This window comes from Marmota flaviventris, chromosome 6, assembly GCF_047511675.1.
Source record: "Marmota flaviventris isolate mMarFla1 chromosome 6, mMarFla1.hap1, whole genome shotgun sequence".
Classification (NCBI taxonomy): Eukaryota; Metazoa; Chordata; class Mammalia; order Rodentia; family Sciuridae; genus Marmota; species Marmota flaviventris.
The window spans coordinates 41,100,493-41,123,788 of NC_092503.1; the positions used below are offsets into that span (position 1 = coordinate 41,100,493).

Consider the following 23,296-nt stretch of genomic DNA (forward strand, 5'->3'; position numbering starts at 1 on the left):
GTGGGAACATCGATGATTTGGAAATCAAATACTGAGCTTTTCAATAAAGGTGCTAGACAACTGAATATGTAGGAAATAGTGAAACCAGATCCCTCAAACCACACACAGAAATCAATCCCACCTGAATTCAAGACATGAAATGCAAAACCTTTAAAACAACCTGCAACTGCAACAGAACAAAAATATACCAGTAACAATAAAACAATGTTAAGAATCTAAAAAAAGTTTTAAAAATATACAGGACCTAAAATACACACAAGTATATACATACACAGAATCTTTAATATTAAAATAAAGAGGACAAATGTGTTGTAAAGCTATTAATTCTCCCTAAATTAACCAATACGTCAAATTCTCTCTTAATTAAAAAAAAAAAAAAGATTTTTAAAGTAAAGATGAAGCGGTGCTATTACAAGATACTTAAAAAAGTTTATTTGTAAAAAGAAACAAAAAGCCAGGTGCAGTGGTACACACCTGTAATCCCAGTAGCTCAGGAGGCTAAGACAGGAGGATCACGAGTTCGAAGCCAGCCTCAGCAAAAGTTAGGCACTAAGCAACTCAGTGAGACCCTTTCTCTAAATAAAAAATACAAATTAGGGCTGGGGGTGTGGTTCAGTACCTGAGTTAGATTCCTGGTACTCACACCCAAAAAAGAAAGAAAAAACATGAACCACAAAAAATTGATAAACCATACTAAAATTAAGGAGCGATACTCATCAGAGAAGATACATAAGCCCCAAACTGGGAGAAAATGAAGGCAACACATATAACCAAAACATGAATTTTATAAGGAATTCCTGCAAATAATAAAAGTAAAGACAAATAGAAAAATGTACAAAACAAACATGTCACAGAAAACATATGGCTAACTGAACATGAAGAGATTTTAGAACTTACTAGTAATTGGGGAAATATAAAAATCTCACTGAGAAAACATTTTATATCCTACTGCCCGCAGCCAGCTAGGGCAGCTAAACTAGAGGTCGCTCCAGTGAATTTCCTAAAGTATCAAATAAAACACAGACACACAATTTACCTTTAAATTCAAGCCCCAGGAATTGAAGCTCCTCTGCCCTCAGCCTCAAGCTCCCCAAATGGGAGAGCTAGGAATGTCACAAGAGGCTGGCGAGAGAGAGCTAGCACTTTCCGGAGTCGTCTTTTATTGGGGGGGACTCTGGTTCTTAGAAATTTCCATCCAAAAAAGGTCAAGAGGGCCAGGGTTACAAGGACAGGAACTAGATCCCTGGGGATGTAGGAAGGCATGCCCAAGCATGAAGACACATTTGGCGGCATTTTTACTACTCTCAAGATAGGGGCCACCATCTACAGTCACTTGAAACTGGTCAGATCACTGAAAGTGACTGACAGGGCCTCAACCAATCAGGAGAGGAAAACTCTGGTCACATGACATGGAGGCCACCCACAATATCCATTAATTGTTAAAAATTAAGAATGATAATATACAGTTTGAGGAAGAAAATTAACTGAGAAATTCAAGCACAGCTAATAATAGGAGAGTAAATAGATCTGATCTCTTTGAGAAACAACGTGCTGTATCTTAAAACATTCATGTTCTAATTCCAAGCAATTAATTCATGTATAGACATACCTTACAGACACCTGATATAAAAATATTAGTAACAGCATGTGATACAGTTGATCATTTATCTTCCTAAACCATTTTCTTTCATTAACTTCTATGACCTTACTCCCTGATATTCCTCTTTTTCCACTGTTTGTTCTCAGACTCCTTTGCTGGCTTGTTCTTGACTTTACATCCTCTGGATGCTGAATACCCAATCTTTCAGTTCCAGTTGCTGCATCAGTTTTCCCAGATTTCATTCAGCCCCATGACTTTGCCGCTCACAAGCGCCAAACTCTGCCCTGAAAGCCAAACTCATACCCAATAACTCATACCCAACATTTCCACTTGGATATCTCAGGGTGCGGAAATCCATCAAGCTGTTCAGAAATATTCCTGTTCTTCCTGCACTGCATTTCTCTCACCTTTTTGGGGGGGAGGGGAAAGGGGAGGAGGGAACTACTATGACCAGTGATTGAACTCAGAGAACTCATCTGACCACTAAGCCACATCCCCAGCCCTACTTTATATTTTATTAGCGACAGGGTATTACTGAGTTACTCAGTGCCTTGCTTTTGCTGAGGCTGGCTTTGAACTTGTGATGGTCCTGCTTCAGCCTCCCAGGCTACTGGACAGGTGTACACCATGGCACTCAGCCTCAATGATTCATTTTTAATCTCAAATTTAAAAACAGTAACCTCAACCAACATTTCTGTTCAGGCCAAATCTGAATCATTGTTAATTCTTTGTTCCTTCTCTACAGACAATTTACTAGCAAGTATTGAAGCTCTACCTTCAAAGTGGAAATCAAATTTGACCTCTTCTCAGACCACTATGAATACAACTAGCCTAGTTTCAGCCACCATTTTCAATACCACACTGGAAAACTCTCAGTCTTCTAACTAGCTGCCTAACATCCAATAGCCCTATTACAACCTTATGGCCCTAGGCCATCTGCTTCTACTTTTCTGATCTCTCTCTCCTAGTCTCTAAAAGATATATCAACAACATGGGCCTTCTTACTTTCTTAAACATTCCATATTCAAGGACTTTACATTTGCTATTCCCCCTTTCTGTGATCCGCCCTTTCTAATCATTTAGGTCTGTGCTCAAATGCCATCTCTTTAATACAGCTTTCCTTCTCACCCTTCCGAATATCCACAAATTTCACTCAGTTTATGTGCCAATTATCAATTTATTGCTCTTCTGCAAACATGGAATTAATTTCCACAATTAACTCTTTTGTGGTAGAGGATATTTGAGAGAACCTGCAAACAGGTTCTCCAAGCACCTAGCTCTTGTAATGCATGATGATAGGAAGCAAACAAAGGACAGCAACTTTCCCTGTCACTCCCTCTTACCCTTGGGCAGTGAAATGTCCCTAGCAACACCTCTCCCAACATTCACACTTGGATATGGAAATCCAAAGAACAAATTTACTCTAAAACAGGGGGCTGAATTTTTCTTAAAAGGGCCAGATAAATATTTTTTTGCTTGTTGATAAGGTCAAGATTTTCTCTGTGTAACAAAAAAAGCAGCTATAAGCAATATATAAATAGACTGATCACGGCTATGTTCCAATTAAATTCATAAAACAGATGACTGGCATTTGGGCTGTAGCTTATCAATCCTTGCTCAGAGTTCTAAATGTCAGATTTCCAGTAAGTTCCACCAGTCCAACACAAATGACTTCTCTTCCATTCAGTGAAATATGGCCACACTTTCTCCAACAAGGCCAGGATCCTAGCCTTGAGGGAAGTGTCCCTACTATGGCATTATCATAGCTATACCAATACTGACTGTTCCTACTAACTACTCCTATATTCTTTAGAGTTTTCTTTACTCCAAATCCTATGAAATAGTAATTCTATTAAACTTTCCCTATTGAAAATATTCTGTGGATGCTGTCTTTTGATTGGATCATAACTGACAGACTGTTAACCTGTTTGCTCTCCTTTATGGTACTTATCACTGCTCAGTTATTCATATTGGCTTATTTTATCTATCAGTACCTTCTACTAGAATGTAAACTCCACAAACAAAAGCACTTTGGTTCACTACTGAATAAATTCCTAGTACCTAGCATACGGGCATTAACAGGTCCACAACAAATATTTATGATTAACTTACTAAATGAATCTTTAGTTCAATAAACTCAATCATATCTGTCGAATCTCAACTCTTGGATAATATCAAATAAAGAAGAAAGTTTCTTATTTAAATCTGCATTGTCTTCCTCACACAAAGCCCTCATTCACTCCTATCATTCTGTGTCTCTACTTTGGTATTCCTTCAGTCTCTACTCTAAAATTAATAAATTACATCTTTGAGTACAAAAATTCAACCTTATTGCCATAAACCCATGAGGCTCAAGCAATTCAACAGTGAATTCTCCCTTCTCCCTAAACATTTTACAAGGGTCAGAAAGCCATTACTGAATGGGACAAGAGATTGGTACCTTCTCCTCCATCCTTACCCATAAATGTTGGCAAACTTTCCAATAGTAGTCAGTAGCCATTGCTACTGCCTAAATTAAACTTTTGGCACTCTTAGTGTAGAATGCTCAAAATGTTCTTACAAATAATCTAATACTTTAGGCTCACTGAAAACAATTTCCAGAATATAAATGTGCAACTTTAACAAGTCTGTAACTTTTCAATGTTCACCAATTATTTCTTAAGTCTTTAACTCCTCTTTTACATATACAAAGAAAAATAATTTGCAAATGAGTCTTCCAACTTTTTTGCAGGCCCATCTAACTTGGATTTTACCCTTACTTTGCCATGTTTGTGTTTCACTCTACAGTATCAAAATAATGCAATGGTTGCCGGGATATTCAAATTCCTTCAAAACAGCTAGAAAACACTACAGTTTTCTGGTTTGCTCCCTCCACCTCCTATTTCTTTATTCATCTGTGCTGATTTGAGAATACTACAGAATTGCCAAAAGGCACAAAAAAGTGGAACAAATAGGTATGAGGTCTCTAGTGAAATCATGCATCCTTCTCAAGCAATTTGAGAAACAGAGACAAAGGTAAGAACACTGACCTTACAGTAATTTCCTTCTTTTATTCTACTTTATAATTATCAACATTCAATAGCAGTAAAAACTGTTCTTCACTATCAATGACAAGAACTTTCATTTAACCTCCATAACCTCTTGTCTCTGAATATCAGGTTTCCCCAGTTTCTTCCTAGCTAAACATGTGCCCTTCTCTTTAGGATATATTACATTTAAAAACATGCTTTAGGTTGTCTGAAAATACTATCTCTTTCCTTGACTGTGGAAATAAATTGTTTACCAGAACAAAGAACTATTATATGAAGTTTTGAAGTTACGAGAAATGTTTTAAAAGAAAAAAAAGACAACTTTTTGTTTGGGGAGAGAATAAAGGAAAAACTGAAATATGTATAGTGTGTTTTTCTTAAAGACCTTGGATCTAAAGACCTATTAAAAATTTTGAGTCAGTAACAAATTTAGTATAATTCTGATCATTCACAATATTATTTCTGTTTAATGAAGAGAGGATTATTTCACTTCATTTTGTCAAATTTCAAGAAAAACTAAAGTTACGTAAGTCTTTAGAACTGTTAAGCCAAACTTTCCAAATTGCAGCTGGTGAGTTTTCTGTCCTTGCCTTACACTCAAGTTAGAGATTATTTTCCGCCACTGGGGAAAAAATGCCTAAAAGATTGCTTGGTTCCCAAAACATCTGCTTCTTCTAAAAGGCCTTAATACGATTTTCAATCAGATACTATAAATGCTAAATTACCTCAACAGAAGTGCAGCACAAGTATGGGAAAATAAATAAATAAAACAGAAACAACTATAAATAGCAACTTTTAAAAGATGAGGGTAACTTATTTTGGTTTTTCATCTAACATCACTGTTTAAAAGTTTTACCTTTCAGTGTCAGCACTGCTTTTAGAAAATATGTGTGACAGCAAGATTGAAGATAGGCAGGTGCACTAAGCTACTAGGTTAGTACTAGATAACATTTATCCAGATTTATCCACTAATTTGTGAAGGATATAATTTTTTTTTTTAAAGAGAGAGAAACTCTTTCTAGACAGAGAGAGGGGAGAGAGAGAATTTTAATATTCATTTTTTAGTTATCGGCGGACACAACATCTTTGTTTGTATGTGGTGCTAAGGATTGAACCCGGGCCGCACACATGCCAGGTGAGCGCGCTACTGCTTGAGCCACATCCCCAGCCCCATGGACATCATTTTCGTATAAAATTAAACATGGAACCAGGCATGGTGGAGCACACCTGTAATCCCAGCGGCTCAGGAGGCTGAGGCAGGAGGATCTTGAGTTCAAAGCCAGCCTCAGCAACAGTGAGCCATTAGGCAACTCAGTGAGACCTTGTCTCTAAATAAAATACAAAATAGGACTGGGGATATGGTTCAGCAGTTGAGTGCTTCTGGGTTCAATACTCGGTACCAAAAAAATAAAATAAAAATTAAATATGGTGCTAATCTCTATATTAATTTTAGTACAGTTGGTGGAATATTGATCTTGGAGCTCAGAAATCTATGTTAGAAGATTGACCTTGGGGATCAGAAATCTATGTTAAGAGGCTGATCTCCAATCTTGACTAGCTGTGTAACTATAGCTAAGTAATCCAACCTGTCTAAGCCTAGAATCCTCAATTATGGTGGGTGAGATGGAGTTAAACTAGATGATTTCTAAAATTCTTTTCAAATGTTCTTTATCATTTCTACCACTAGCACAGGGATTTCACTCATTCATCAAACATTAAACACCTATTGTAACTCTGGCACAGACACAGACCTGAGTTCATTTTCATTTTCCTACTGGTATATTAGAAAAAATGAGTAGTTAAAATATACACTAAGCTGGGCACCGTGTCGCACGCCTGTAATCCCAGTGACTCAGGAGGCTGAGGGAGGAGGGCTGCAAATTCAAAGCCAGCTTCAGCAACTTTTGAGACCCAGTCTCAAAATAAAAAATAAAAAGGGCTGGGGATATGGCTTAGCAATTAAATGCCCGTGGGTTCAATCCCCTGTGAAGAAAGGAAAAAAAAAAAAAAAAAAAAAAAAGCTAAGACTTAATAATTTAATAATGGAATAAAAAATTACTGTCTTATTTCTTTGCCTTAAAATTCATGAAATTAAGTATTTGTGGATGAGTATGAAACTCTGCATTTGATACTGCAGAGAAAATAACAATGTTATTAATATATTGGGCTTATGAGAATTTATTGGACTTGCCACTAACATAATAATAACCTTTTATTAAAACCAATTACCAATATATTTAGGTACCATTTCTAAGTAGTACAAACAAGGCTTTTCCAAGTCAAAAAGGTATGATAAAGTCAGCTCAGGCAGAAAGAGTACCTCATCCAATTTCTAACATGAATACATAGATGAGTAACAGTCTGTGCTGATCCATCCTTGTCAACTTTTAATCCTTCTGACTGATGAAAAGCATGAGACATCTGTTTATTTTAAGTACATCCTAGTGGCTGGCTTTCTTATTTTCACCTTTCCTTGCACAACTGTACAGAATTCATCAAATGCTTAATACGCACAGCTTCACCCAGAAGGGTTTAAAAAAAAATCCAGTTGACAACACAAGAAAATTAAACACTAGAAAGTTTAAAAATGAATAAATGACACTAAGAATAGTCAGTCTCATATGCTTGATATGGTACACTATTAAAAATAAAATTGAAAACTATTAATAAAAAGAAAAGAAACAGAAAGAAAAAAAAAAGGAGACAACATTCATTTAGCATGTAACAGGTGTCAGGCATTATGCTGGTAGTTTTGACTTGTTCTCAAAAACTCCATACATGAAAATATTCCCAACTAAGTGATCATCTACAGTTAAGAAAAACCCAAAATGCCTCATAAATTGATTCCAATAATCCAAGTGTCTACTAAAGTAAACGTAGTGTCGATGTTAATAATCATTCTGTCTAGAATCTTTGTGTTTGGAACTAGAAAGGGTCTCGGGTCATGGAGGCAACCCATCCATCCATCTTATGCACAGAGAAACTTAGACCAGACTGGATAAGAGGCTTGAGTGGGGTTATCCTTGTTTGGAAGCAGAGTCATGATCAAATAATCTAGGCACCCATATACCATTCTGCGGGCAACTGTTTGGGGAAATTTAGTAATTCACCCTTAGCTCCTCATCAAGTTACTGAACACGGTCTATTAGCACTTTCATTATCATAATTATAAAATACCCGATTACACAAATGGCCCGTCTCCAAAGAATACTTTGCCATTTTCTATTTAATGTTTGAAAAAGCCATTGATAATAAATAGCCTGCGTCTGAACATCCACCTACTCCCCCGACAGCTCTCCTCATAAAAGATCCCAGATGCAAAGCGAGGGGTGTGTGCGTGTGGTCAGGTCGCTAGGGTACAGATTTCCCCAGCTAACCCCGCGCCGAAGAGCCCGGCCTGGATCTCCGGGTTCCGATCCCTACCCGAGCCGGATGGAGGATGAGTGTGCAATAACGTGGCTCCCGCGCCCTAGGTACGTCGACTGCCTAGGCTGCGCGGGGCCGGTTCGGAACGCGACCCGGCCGGACCGTTACGGGCCGCCCCTCCCCCACCGCGGCCCGCGGCGAGCGATGCGGCCGGGCCCCAGCTCCCCTCGTGAACAATACCAGGGGTCCTCTAGAGGCTGCGCGCAAAGGCCGCGCGCGGTGCCGCACAGCCGCCGCGCGCCGCGGGCCTGGCAGGGAGCGTCAAGCCGCAGGCCGCGAGGGACAACCCCGTGGGAGGGAGCGGGAGGGGGCGGTTCGGAGGCCGCGGTGGCCCGACCATACCTGGCTCCAGGTGATGAACTCGTTGGTGTGGGTTTCCTCCACAAGCGTCCACAGCTTGCTGAGGAAAGCCGGCACGTTCGAACTCTGCTTCATTGTTAACCAGACGCAGGAATTCCGAATTCTACACCCGAACGCAGCGGCGGCGGTGGTGGTGGTGCTGGCGGCGGCGGCGGCGGCGGCAGCAGCTGCTCCCCGAGAACGCCCACCACGCAGGCGCAGCAGCTCTCGGGCCCCGCCCCCCACCCAGCCCCGCCGGGTGCTCAGCTAGGCTGGGAGGCCCGGCGACCGCACGTGACAGACAAATCTCTGTGCTCCGCCCATGCGCGCTGGTCTCGCGCCGGTCCTCCGCGGAGCCAGTCCTAGGCCCCGGCCGCGCCACAGAGAAAAGTGATTGGATGCTGCCAGCGTGATGGGCGGGAGTTAAAGGGGGCGCTGCCTTCTCATTTGCTTTTTATACGGGAGGTTTCGCTGTAGCGGACCTTCAGCTTAGGAGAAGGCGCTTAGTTGTTTCTATTGGGAAGGGCATTGAATTCTCTGGCTGTGCCAGAAAGGGCTATAAAAAGCCGACAGGGGCTTTTGAGTCCTGAGTTTAGCAAGCAAAGTGTAATTTGCATCCTGGTAGTGGAAGGGATAAATCACGCGAGGCAGAGGGCAGCTTTCCAAGGTGATGTGTTAGGCCCAAATAGAAACTGTTAAAATAATGAACCTTATCCTTAAATTTTAATTAGGGGAAAGCGACTCCTTTAAAATATTTATAGAAAAGAGGAATTTAAACAATAACTATTTTGTAAATACGGATTACTGTAAACCAGGCACTGTAATAGGCATGCTGTTACATGTTGTTTATAATTATGCAAACTTCAGTGCCTACTCTGTGCCCAGCCTAAAATGAATTAGCCTAATTCTTTTCTGGGGAGGGGGGAAGGAGAATGAGGGGGAGTTTAGGAGGCGGTAACAGAATTAAACCCAGGGGCACTTAACCACTGAGTCACATCCCCAGTCCTTTATTATTATTGTTACTATTATTACTATTATTATTATTATTATTATTTTGATGTAGGGTCTTCCTAAATTGCTAAGGGCCTCACTAAATTGCAGAATTTTAATTCTCCTGCCTCAGCCTCTGGAGCTGCTGGGTTTACAGCCTGTGCCACCAGGCCCAGCTCATTGTCTAATACTTTATATTATTTTAGTCAAATTAATTGTTCCTTCAGGTACACTGTAGGTACATTTTTATTTACCTGAAATAGTTTGGCATATGGAAAAAAATTACTGGGCAAGGAAAAAGTAAGTCTGAGTTTGGGTTCAGCTTCAGGGACACTTTAGTGTATGTTAAATTACACTGGTACTGTGTCATTTGGAAGAATTCTTTAATGTATCTGCAAAGTTTTTTTCCCATTTCTTCCTTGGAGATAAGAATATATTTTCCCATAGTTTCCCTAATAATACAGCTGAAAAATTCTTTGAAAGTATGAAGAATTGTGCAAAATTAAACTTTTAGTTTTTACAATAGTCAGCAAAAAATAAGATTTGCAAATAAAGATAATTCACTATAGAATTAGTTTCCTTCCTAGGTATATGTAAAATAGTCTATTTTTAAAAATGTACATAATTTCCAATGAGCACATATTGATTGAATACTGACTTTGTGTTCAGCACTGGCTTGTTCGCTGAAACAAAATCAGATGTATGAAGGGATACAAGTAATAAAGGAAGTGCTATTTGATTAGCTTGTATATATGACAAGGGCTTTACAGCTCTTATTCAATCCCCACAACCATCCAATCATTGAAGCTTCAAAGTACCTGATTCAGATTCTGATCCAATCAATTATGCAAAAATCTGGTATCAATAGTGTAACCAGACTTAGTGATTAATAATTATTTTCAAGGATAAGAAGACTGAAGCCAAAGATGAACTACACAGAGGTTTCTACCTACTTTCCTTTCTGGACAATGTGTTGATTTTTCTCCATTTTGGAATGGTATTTACCAGATCTAGTGCCTCTTACATCAAATGTGAGTGAAAATACCTCCTATACTTACTTCACAGAGTGAAACTCAACGAACTGACATTTTTCTCCACAATCATACAGATACCTTTCTAAAACACAAATCTGAAAACCTTATCTTCTCTTTGAAGTCATTCAGTGGCTTCCCATAATTTCCAGAACTAAATCTAAACCTTTAAGATGGCATGAAAGACCTTCAGTGTTCTGATACTACCTACTATTCGAGTCATGGTCCAGCACTCTTCACACCTTAGCCTTAGCCACACCTGACTGCTTCACTGGTGTTATTTTACAAGTCACATTCTTTCACACCTCTGTATATTTCCACCACTGTTGCCTCTCCTGGAGAGCCCTTCTGGTTCCCCGTTATACCCTAAATTCCTCCTTAACGTTCAAGGTCAGTTGCATGCAGATCTCATCTCTTTGGTGAAATCTTCCTTGATGATCTTTATTATAGCACTTATTACATCATATTGAAATGTATGTGCCTTTTTATACTGGACTGTGAAAATACTTTTAATATAAAGACTGTCATAATTACATCCATTCACCTACAAAGCTATCACAGTGTTTTGTATACATTAAACTCAATAAGTATTAGTTGAATAAATCAATGAATACACAGATAAGCGCTAACCATCCATTTAGTCAAGCTTCCTTTTCCTTGAAAAGGCCAGGATAGAACTGAATGACTTCTGACCTTTTAGATCAAAGTCTGAATCAAGGACTTGTTGGGACACATTAAAGACTTGCTAATTAATGACAGAACTCTTGCTTTATAAAGCCCTTATACGTGGTGATTGTTAGATTTGCTATAATTTACTCTAAAATACTCCTACTTAAACAGTAAGATGTAGTGTGACCCTTAATTGTAATTTGCACCCTGGGCATAGTTAATGGTTGAAATACTCTAATTAAGAATACACACTCCAGAGGCAATTGGTTAGCATTTGAAAGATGTATCAAATTCCTACTCTCTGAAAGCATTCTTTCTTTCTTTTTTTTTTTAAATCAGCATCAAAGTTTTGTTAATTAGGATAATATATGTGAAAATGAATTTGTGTGTGAAATGAGTGAAGTTCAGGATATTTGTGTTTACTAAGAACAGTGTACACCTCCACTTTGGACTAAACTGGGAATCCTGATACTTGAACAATAACACCCTTCTTCTGAAGGTGCCCTTGTCCCTGACCTTAGGATTCTTATCCTCTTAATCAAAGCATTTGAGTGATCTGGGGTGAAAGTAAAAATGAGGCTCTCCTACAATTTTTTTGCCATAGTTTTCATAAGACATAATAGGTTAGGGATGTGGTAGAGTGAGTGCTGGTAGCATGGGTCCTTGGGTTTGATCACCAGCACAAAAAAAGAAAAAGAAAAAAGACATGTTTGGTAAAATATCCAAGAAGATCAAATTTAATTATTATTGTCTGGTATTCTGTTAATGGAACAGTGATGTTTAAAATAATTAATGAATAAAGACATAACTTTTAAATCATGTTTATTCCATATAATTATTTTTTCTTGACTTTATTTCAACAAAGTCACTGATTAGGCTGTCACCATCAAAATTGTTACATAATCTGTGTTGTATGGATGTTATTGATCAAGCTATTAAAAATGTAATTGCACTCAAAGCACAAATGTATTTAAAAACCAATCTATTTTCTAAAATTATTAAAAATAAATGTTGAATGTTGAAAAATTAGGTATGTTCATATTTTAAGTTATATTCAGAATTGTTACAAAATTAAAATTCAATAAATTATATTTAATAAATTTTAATTTTTAAAAACTATTCACATAAATATAATATTTTAAATTTAATATTTTGAAAGAAAATCAAATGGATTAAATGCTTCAAAAAATAAACTCTCTTTTACTCTGAAACAGTTCTGTCTCTGGCATGGATAGAAAGTAGAGTAACCTAAAATCTTGTATTTCAAAGGCATAGGAGATGGAGTGATGTTAAGAACTGTAGGATGCCAACACTGAGTGCTACATCCCAAGTGATAGAGGGGCATATTTCTTTCTTTTTTTAATATATGAAAAGACATTTTATTATATTACTAAATAACATATTAGTGAATACAGTAGATTGCATTTTCTCAAATGGCAAATGAGACACCAGATAACATTTTTCTTTGATTCTCCCAGGAGTCTCAATATCATCTGTCTTTTGGTTCGGATTCTTACCACGTCTATGATACTGTCCATGAGGATACCAACGATGTTTAGTAGTAAAGAACATTTTCCTAAATTTTTCTATCATGGGTCCTTGCTCAAGGTGTTCATCTTTTTCTTCTAATCTGGTTTTTAGCACTTGATCATGTATTTCTTCATTACTGTGCACAGGATCTGGTTGAGGAATAGGTTGTGTATGTTCATATGGGATATCCACAGAATAGGACACCATACTAATGTCCTGCCATCAGATGTCAAAGCAAGCTCTACTTTGCAAGTATAGGCATCTGGAAGAGAAGAAAATGTGGATTTATGACAAACACCAGAAAAAGCACTGTTTTGAACTGGAAATAAATGCTTCCAGAGAATTCTCTTTGGTATCATCCATTTGAATGCTATCGCTGCCATGGTGTTATAAAGATGATCAGACCATATGATGAAAGATGTTCTGAAGAGCAACCACCTTTAAAATCTGCTTCTAGGCACACCAATTTTTATTCCAGGAGACCGCCTCCACCTATTTGATTCTTAATGAGTGTATGCATTAGGATATTCAAGGCCTTCTAAAGTCCTGGGTTCTAGGCAGAGAACTGCTCTAGAGTATGAAAGTAATATATCTAGATTTTACCAACTCTCTTGAACATTTGCTGAGACCTAATGTTGGAACATTGCGACATCAGTGTACTTCACCTGGTTTATAGAACGGGGGACTAGCTTTTTGCATATTTTTGGTAACATATCTTTGTAACTGTGGCAGAATAGCAACTGATTCTTAGTTCTTCTACTTGGTGGTACCGTTGTGAAAAGAAAATGAGTCGACTTTCACTAATTCTGATTCTTTGGGACTACAAAATATCCAATCACTGAAATAGTCAAATTGGCTTAGATTAGTCATCAAGAATGTAAATCTGGCAAAATTCTCCAGATTGAAGCAACAAAACAGATCCTTACATTGAACTATGAGTTCAGTTAGATGGAAAACTAAATTTCAGTGCTGGATTGTAGGTTTAATTGCATGGCACCTTTCAGATATTAGTGGTTAAGGATATATTCCAAGATATATTTCCAATCTCTTATGATAAAGACCTCCTAACATCACTCTGTGAAGAACTCCCATTTCCTCCGTATAAGTTCTATACCATTTATTTTCTTGATCTACTGGAACAACCTACCAAACATTTGTACAAATTACCTCATTTGACACCTGGTGGCATCCTTTCAACTTTGACATAATTGGTAATCTAATACCAGATTTATTCATATATATATATATATATATATATATATACACACACACACACACACACATACATATATATGTATATATACACACATATATATTCACATACATGTAGATGGTTTTGTTGATTATTTTTATACACAGGTATTTAACAATTTTTTTTTCTGAGGTGGAGTCTTACTATGTTACATAGATTGGTCTTGAACATCTGGGCTTAAGTGATCTTCCTGTCTACTCTTACAAAGTAGCTAGAACCACAAATGTGCATCACTGCACTTGCCTAAAAAAAAATCTATATTTACTTTTAATTGTGGTAAAATATATATTGTATAAAATTCACTATGTTAACTTTTTTTTTTTTTTTGGTACTGGGGATTGAACCCAGGGATACTTAACCAATGAGCCACATTACCAGCTTTTTAAATTTTTTTTTAATTTTGATAGAGAGTCTAAGTTGCTTAGGACCTCACTAAATTGCTGGGTCTATCCTTGAATTTATGATCTTCCTGACTCAACCTTCCAAATCACTTGTAGTACAGACTTGCACCACAAGGCCTGGCTGTGTTAATTATTTTTAAGTGTTCAATTTAATAGTTCAGTACATTCATATTATTGTGTAAACAATCTCCAAAACTCTTTTAATATTGTAAATGTAAAACTCTATTCTCATGACAACTACCATTTCTCCACTCCCCCAGTCTCTGGCAACCACCATTTACTTTCTGACTTTATAAATTAGATTACTCACATATATCTGTATCTCATATATATCTGTTCATACAGTATTCACTTTGGAGAATGGCTTATTTCATTTGCCATAATGTCCCCAAGATTCAACCATGTTGTAGCATGTTTTATAATTTTCTTTCTTTATAGGGTAGAATCTTCTATATGTACACACACACATACACACACACACACGCAACACACTGCATTTTCTTATCCTTTTATCTGTCAATGGACATGCTAGTTGCTTCCATCTTTTGGCTGTTATAAATGGTGTTGCCATGAACATTGATATATATAATTTGATGAATTTTGCTTTTCTCATTTGACAACACTTGGTGAAAATTCTTTCAATTGGCACAATTATAATTTACTCCTTTTAATAATTTCATGGTGCTCCACAATGTGTTTAGAGCAGAATATATCTAGGCTACTAATGGACATTTGTTTCATTTCAAGGAGCTTATTTATTTAATTATTTACACCCCCCCACACCGGGTATTAAATCCAGGGGCACTTAACCCCTGAACTACATCCCTAGCTCTTTGTATTTTTTATTTTGAGATAGGGTCTCCCTAAGTTGCTTAAGGCCTCACTAAGTTGCCGAGTCTGGCTTTGAACTTGTGATCCTCTTACTACCTCAGCCTCCCCAGATGCTAGGGTACAGGTATGTACTATCATGCCCAGCATTTATTTACACTTAAAGATCCTGAAAAAAGAAAGGAGAGAGAAAGAAAGAGGGTAAAGAAGGTAGGAAGGAAGTAAGGAAGGGAGGGAGGGGGAGAGAGAGAGAGAGAGAGAGAGAGAGAGAGAGAGAGAGAGAGAGAGAAGGAAGAAAGGAAAGAAAGAAAGAAAGAAAGAAAGAAAGAAAGAAAGAAAGAAAGAAAGACTGGCTGAAAGAAAGAAATCTCAAGGTTAAATCCTTAAATATTGGTGCTTTTATTTCTTTGGATTAGTGAATTCAGATCTTCATGTATGATTTACATAGCAAATCTATATTTTCCATTATTACCAGCATACAAAAAGAAAGTAACACTGATTAAAAAAAAAATTCCCCTATTTGAGCCAAGAGAAAGCTATTGTATATGCATCCAAGGCTATGACGCTCCTAGCAACCAGAAATGTCAACATCATGCTTCTATGGCAATAGCAAATATTTAAGCTTGACAAAAGAATCTAATATTTGGTGCTCAGGGGAGATTTCACCATTGGATAGAAATGAAAGAAAATACCTTTATTCTTTGGTATTTTCATAACCATTAATGCAACATCAGGAAACTAAATCTTACTTGTAACTTTTTGGGAATTGGTAGCTGAAGATATATTCTATATCTGTTTTGGACTAATTTATTTATGTTTTATTTTTCACTAGTTCAATTCATAATTTATGGTAACTATCTCCTGTAGACTTACTCAACTGCAAGAGGAGAAAAGCAGCTAATATTTATGGAGATATTTACGGGCATTGAGATCCAAAGAATTTTGGTCACATTCCCACAGGCTCACAAATCAGCATGTTTACGTATGGAAATATGTATGTACATATGAGAGGGTACTGGGAGCATGCAAAACATTTCCACTTTGAAGCCTATGTCTTTCCACTATGTTGTTTAAGATTTATCTTATGATGGGCCTATTCTATGATGGATGAAACCTGGTGTCTCAAGTCTCCTGTATCTGATGTGTCTGGAATAAGTGCTTGCCATCCCCAGTCCAAAGTGGTGGCCTTCCCTTTGCTTCTCTTTCTCTTCTCAAGCCTATAACTGGGCTGCAGTTTTCTGATGTGGTGCAGATTTGGGCCTCCAGTGTATACCCACTTGGCTTGGCTGCTCTCTTAGCTCTTACACATGGTTTGTCACAGGCAGACTGACTTTAGGGGCCAGTTAAAAATTAAGACTATTATAATAAATACAAGAAAGTACAACAAAATGCTGCTTTTTCCAGGATAACTGTTTTGACATTTTTTTAAATTACCAAAATTCGTAATAACAAATATGCTACTCCCACAAACAAACAAAAACATATTTTGGGTCTCCTGTTTTAACTAGAGTTTAATTAGGTAACTGAGTACTCCAGACCTGAGTCTTGTTTCAACCAGATAGATCATTTGGATCTTGATGCAAGGTGTTATAGGCTGATTCATGCTCCATAAAAATTCATATGTTGAAATCTTCACCCTGGTGCTTCAAAATGTGACCATACTTGGAGATGAGATCCTTTAAGGTCATATCCACCCTTCCTACTTCATTTTTATTTTTCTTGTTTTCATTTTATTTGTTCACTCTATAATTATATGCCATCTTAATCTAAAAAATGAAAATTATTTTTCTCCAATTTCTTTATATCAGTAGGACATGTGGATGGATTGAATCCAATATGACTGGAAGAGCATACAATACAGACAACACACAGAGCAAGGGGTGACTATGTGAGAACATAAGGAAAAGACAGCTAGTTGGAAGCCAACAAAAGGTGCCTTAGAGGAAACCAGACTTGCCAACACCTTGATCTTGGATTTTAATCTCCAGAATTGTGAGAACATAGATTTGTGTTGTTTAATCCACCTAGTAACTCTAGCACACTAATATAGTAGGTGAACAATGTAGCAGCCTATTTGGCTTCCCTGCCTTGGGTTATCTGTCAGTGCTGTCCTCAGTAGAGAAGTTCGCCATACCCAGTGAACACCGGATCTGCCAGTGTTCACTCCCATCTGGTCTGTAGCCAGTTTTAGCCCTGGTTCTTCCTGTTCTCTCTCTCTCCCTTGCACACTGTTATTACTGGAAACTTCTGTAGTTAAGACTGCTCATGTATGCTCTGCAGGAGGTTCATGATTTCAAACTACACCAAATTCTCCAGATGTCCCCAAAGCCCAACTATTATGCATATTAGAACAAGTTTAACCAAAATATTTTATTATGACAGTTGATTTATAATGACTGGAAAAATTAATACACATTTTAAATTATTATTAATATTTGTATTTAATAACAAAAAATTAGCGATTAGATATTAAAGCATTATTCTTGCCCTAGGTGAGCCAAGAATTATTTACCTATATTAAAATTAGAATTATCTGTGTGATATTTGTCATTAATTTAAAAAGAGTTTAATGAATATGCAATAAAAAGTCCTTGATAACCTAAGGAAAAAAATTGACCTGGATGTTTTAGAGGTGAAACCAATTTTTCCTCTTTGCTAGCTTCCTGCTTTTGAATTAAATAAATAATTTCATGACTTTATGTTATTTATTTTAAATTGAAAATGTACATCAGAAGATGTCACTCCTATGCTCAGTCTGCAAAAGGTCCTCATTTGCCTCCAAGAAACAACTTTTAATGCCTATAAGAGCCTACCTGATTTGTCTCCCCATGACCTGTACCCTCACCCTTCCAGCTTCTCTCTTAGTACTCTCATTTCTGTCCAGATAGAGTGGACTCTTTATTGTTCTTTAAACATATCAGGAGCATATTTCCCTAGAAATTTTTTAATGACAGCTTCCTCTGTCTGGAATACTATTTGCCTATATTTCTTAGAGATAAAAATCCCCTTAGTCTTCACTCAAATGTAATATTTTCCATAAGGCCTATCTTGATCAACCTATTCAATACTGCAACTATCTCAATGTCCCATCCCACACACTCGTAATTTCTTTCAAGATTAAGGATCTTAGCTTTTTCACAGATGTAAATCCAAAATTCTAGAGGTGTGCTTGGAACAGTATAGGTGCTTAATAAACATTTGTTGGAAAATGATAAGCAAAAAGAGCAGATTTTTATGTAATACATTATTTGTAAACATTATTTATAAACTCACATTAATTGTATAAATTAAGGGTTTCACTGTGACATTTTCATAAACTCATATACATGTTTTGATCATATCCACCCTTCCTACTTCATTTTTATTTTTCTTGTTTTCATTTTATTTGTTCACTCTATAATTGTATGCCATTTTAATCTAAAAAATGAAAATTATTTTTCTCCAATTTATTTATATCAGTAGAAGATGTAATAGGCAAAACAGTACATACTTGAAGTTTGGTAAACATAGATTTAAAGCTTAACTTTATCACTATTAACAAAAATGTACTCTATGAACCTCAATTATTTACAAAACCCTCTAAGATTGTTGTAAAATTCTAAATAAATTTATTTTCAAATTTATTGTGAGTAAATGTATAGGAAATTGTAGATGTCAAATAAATGTTCCCTGATACTACTGAATAATGTTGAAATAGTAAAATGCTGTGTTTATTTGAGCATGTTTGCTCAAATGTCTCCTGAGCTTATTTATAGTGTTCACTTTCCATTAGCTAATGGGTAATTACATCTCATGCTATTCACTTTTTCATTTTTAAGATATGAATGACATTCTTTCACTGTCCATTAGCTGACCTCAATTTTATTGGTTCCATGGACACATCAAATGAGTATCCAGTATTTGATGGTCCCTACCAAGAAAAATATGAGCTAGTGAAGGCACAACATGAAGACATACAAAATAATTGGAGAAATATTAAATATTATCTAGGTAAAATTGAATTTGAGTACAGTGAAATGAAAGATCAGAGTGGATTGGAGAGATTAGAAAACTCTTCATGGAAAGAACAGAGTATTTGAATGGATACCAAATAACCAACAATGGCATCAACAAGAAGAAGCATCTTTATAGTATTTAATATGCTCCAGGAACAGTTACAATTTCTCTGTCTTTATTAACTTGCTTAATTTCATTATACCCCTATCAATTAGTACAATTTTAATTTTTTTATAAATGATAAAAGAAGCAGAGTGAAGATTGGTAATTGCAGTTTTCAATCTTCCTCTTCAAGTCTACAGAAGGGTAAAAGAGGTTTACCAAAAGACAGAGTCTGTTATGAATATTGTAGGGAAGGAATCTATTGTAGGGAAGGAATCTTTATCGTCTGACAAGGTACACAATTTCCAGATACTCTTTCATATTTATCTCTTGTTTCAGCACAATTGTTTCTTCCTGCCTCAGTGTTATTCATCTTGACCTCTGCGTTTATATTTACTGATCTTTTACCATTCTGCAAGATCCGTCACAAAGCTTATTTCCTTATAAACATTTTTCATGACATATCCCAAGAAAAATTATTGTATTTTTTATGGTACTCATAATACATTTATGGATATTTATTTTTATTTCTTTCTTATATTATGAGCGATAGAAAAAATAAACAACGACTTTTTTATTTTGATCTTCCTGATTCATTCCTTTAAGGCTATACACCAAACATAGTTGCTGACATTTATCCTCTGGCCTGTGCCTCTGGCTCCCTCTAGTGTTCATTATTTGTTACTTCTGTGATCTGTAAATACAAGAAGAAAAAGACCACCTCTAAGAGAAATGTCTACTAGAAACCTGAACCTGATTTTCAAAGATCCCAAATGGCACTTAATGTGATTAATTTCCTAGTTTCCACTTTCTCTAGGCCCCTAGTGTCATTTAATATGATTATTTTTAAAATTTCCATTAGAATTTCTCATTATTAGAAAAACTATGTTATTGAATGTATTTTAGAGTGTTGCATTTCCTAAGATCAGATTTTCTTCCCTTCCTTAATGTTATTTTTTTAAATAAAAAATAATGAAACTGACTAAATACTGTTCACTTCAGGTATGACTATACACAATGGCCTATTATTTATATTTATAATAAGCTCAAAAAAATTTTAAAAGGAAACTGTGATATATACTTACAATGTAATATCATTCTACAATAAAACTGGAATGAAATACTAAAAAAATATAAAATATGAACTATACATAGCAAGTGCTTCTCTTGAAGGTATAATTTTACAAAAAAAGTATACAGATGTTAAAGGCATATTATTTCTCCTATTTATTTAATTGATTCACTAGGATATTGGAAGTTCAGAATATTTCTATATTATGGTTGTTATATCATTAAATACTTTTAAAAATTATTCTCTTAAATTAAAAACACATGGTCCCTTTTGAGATGTTAGGAAACAAGTACAGCACATTATAATATTTAATGTTTTATTCACATTAATAACTATGTTATAGAAATCAATAAAATGTCTGAAATTCTGTTTTTATAGGCATGAATCCATTGAGTATTAAAATCAGGCAAAATAAACTTCAAAGATGCTTTAGAAGTGACAAGACCAGTCCTCCCCAAGCCTGCCAACATCAAGAAAAAATACTAAGGGAAACAGAGAAACTGGCACAAAATGAAGGCGACTCGAGAAACAAAATTACGATAGGTAGTGTGATATTCTGACTTGGATCTTAGAATACAATAAGATATATTGAAGTTAGAAAACATAAAATGTGAATGAAGCTGTAGTTTATTTAATAGTAGTGAACAAATGTTGGTCTTTTAGTATTAACAAATATATCTTGGCATTGTAAAAAATAACATAAGGGGAAACAGGATGGAGAATATTTAGGAACACTTTCTGTTATCTTTGGAACTTTAACAAATAAAATTTTATTCCAAAATAAATTTATATTAAAAATTTCAAGTTTAATTAAATTGATCAATTTAATTAAAGAGATTTATGGTAAATTAAATTTTTTTATTTAATAGCACTCATGTTTAATGCTTTAATTCAATTTTACTTTATGTAGATTTTTAAATTAGTTCTATAGCAGAGCTTAAAAACTCATGGGATGGGGCTGGGGATGTAGCTCAGTAGTAGAATACTTCCCCAGCAGGCATGATGTGTGAAGACCTGGGTGAAGCTGGGAGCACCAAAAAGAAAAAATGTGGGATAAATGTAAATTTGGCATCTCTAGGTTTTGGAATTGACTCTTTTCAATATTTTAAAACAGTATTTTTTTTTTTTTTTTTGGTAATCAAAGCAACACATATCTTTTGTTAGAACAAAAAATAATAAGAAAGGTGACTAATGAAAATTAAGAGCCCTGTAACTGCTTTCCCCATCTCCACCATATCACTCATCAAGAGACATTGATATATATATTTATATTTATTATTTGTATGTGGCACTCATAATGCACCAGACCACATTATAAGTGACTTACATATATTGACTTATTTAATGTTCCTAATGAACATGAAGAGGCCACACAAAATGAACATGTACCGCTATTATTCTCATTTTATAGATGAAGTAAATGATGCACAGTGGTTTATCTTAGCTGTCACACAACCATCATACCACTAAGGTATATTCAAAATATTCTTATCTTCTGTATTCCTAGATTTACCAATTGTGAAGACTCTTTATTGGCTTCTTGCAATGATAGATGAAGATTTAGCTCATTTTTACCAAGCTCTCCTATATCCTGATCTTGCAATTTGTTTTAATAAGAAAATCTGTCTTCTATAGAATCACTTTAGTTCCTGCCATTTTAAGTTTTATGCTACCTTGACCTCTCGTTCTTCCAACTGTGGAAAGTGTCTTTTCTTTCCACTCTGTGCTACAGGAGCAGCCTCCCTGCTTATCTGGTCAGTTCTACTTTCCCTTCTACCTCCAGACAACAAAGCCACATCCCCAGTCCTCTTGACCTTTCACTTTTAATGAGGTTCACACCACCGCATTCTACTCTATAGCCACAAGACTTTCATACTTTCTCTGTAAATTGATTCTAAAGTACAAAATTCAACAGAGTGTTAACACTATTATGATCCTGTAAGTATTGTTGAAATATAATGCTAGGAATGCATTATATTTGTATTTCCTTTCTTTTGTATCTGTTTTTTTTTTTCTTGTAGTTTCTAATTTTTTTTCTCTTGCATCATCTATCTTTCTTGGATTTTAAATTTTGTTAGAACTTCCTGTCATGAGTCCCTGGTATTGTAGGTCTTTTTGCCACCTAGTTCCTGCTTGGAGCTCTCCAACTTCCTGATCCACCCTGCTGTCATCCTGGGACTCACTATTGCTCTTCTGAAGAGGACTCATTGTTTTTTTGAACTTTCCTCTTTCTTAGTGTATTCCCTCCTTTTGATGAATATGTTACATCAATTCTAAAGAAATTTCATCAGAAAGCACTATAATAACTGAACTTACTCATTACTTACATGTTAGAAGATATTGATTTTTTTTCAGCTCTCATATTTGGTGAATGACTTTGCTGACTAGAGATTTCTGGGTGAAAAATTATTTTCCCTCAAAATTTTGAAAACATCCTTTCATGATTTTCCCTGATCTAGTACTGCTGGTAATTCTGATGATAGTCTGTGTATTTTTTTAAGGGAACTTGTTTTTATCTCCACACTGGACAACTTATTTATAAATTATATTTATATGTTTTATATTTATAGTTTTGAAGTTTTATAATGATATATCTCAGCCTATGTCTTTCTTTTAGCTATTGAATCAGATAAATCATGGATGCTTTAAATTTGTTGTTGTTGTACTGTGGATTCAACTCATGGGCACTCGACCACCGAGCCACATCTTCAGCCCTATTTTGTATTTTATTTAGAGACAGTGTCTCACTGATTTGCTTGGCACCTCGCTTTTGCTGAGGCTGGCTTTGAACTTGTGATCCTCCTGTCTCAGCCTCCTGAGCTGCTGGGATTACAGAGATGCGCCACTGTGTCGGCATGGATGTTTTCAATTTGCTGACTTCCATGTAAGAAGCATTTTAGCTGTAGGAGATTTCTTCTATTTTTATTTATTATTATCACCTTTTCCTGTTTATTCTGTGCTCTCTACTGTTGGACATCTGCAAGTAAACCATGTCTCATTTTCTCTTATATTTTCTATTGCATATTTAATT

At 35.9% G+C, this 23,296-nt stretch overlaps 1 protein-coding gene and 1 pseudogene across 2 annotated transcripts in view; both read right to left on the bottom strand.

The window, feature by feature from the left end:
- The window catches only part of Hsf2 (heat shock transcription factor 2), a 43,322-nt gene extending 34,763 nt beyond the window's left edge, over nt 1-8,559 (bottom strand). For both annotated transcript variants that reach the window (XM_027953061.3, XM_027953060.3), the window contains exon 1: nt 8,398-8,559. In XM_027953061.3, coding sequence (XP_027808862.1) covers nt 8,398-8,490 — 93 coding nt within the window. In that variant the 5' untranslated portion in view covers nt 8,491-8,559. The remainder of the gene's footprint in view (nt 1-8,397) is intronic.
- LOC114106214 (large ribosomal subunit protein mL42 pseudogene) lies at nt 8,493-12,997 on the bottom strand (annotated as a pseudogene).
- Nucleotides 12,998-23,296: the final 10,299 nt, after the last annotated feature.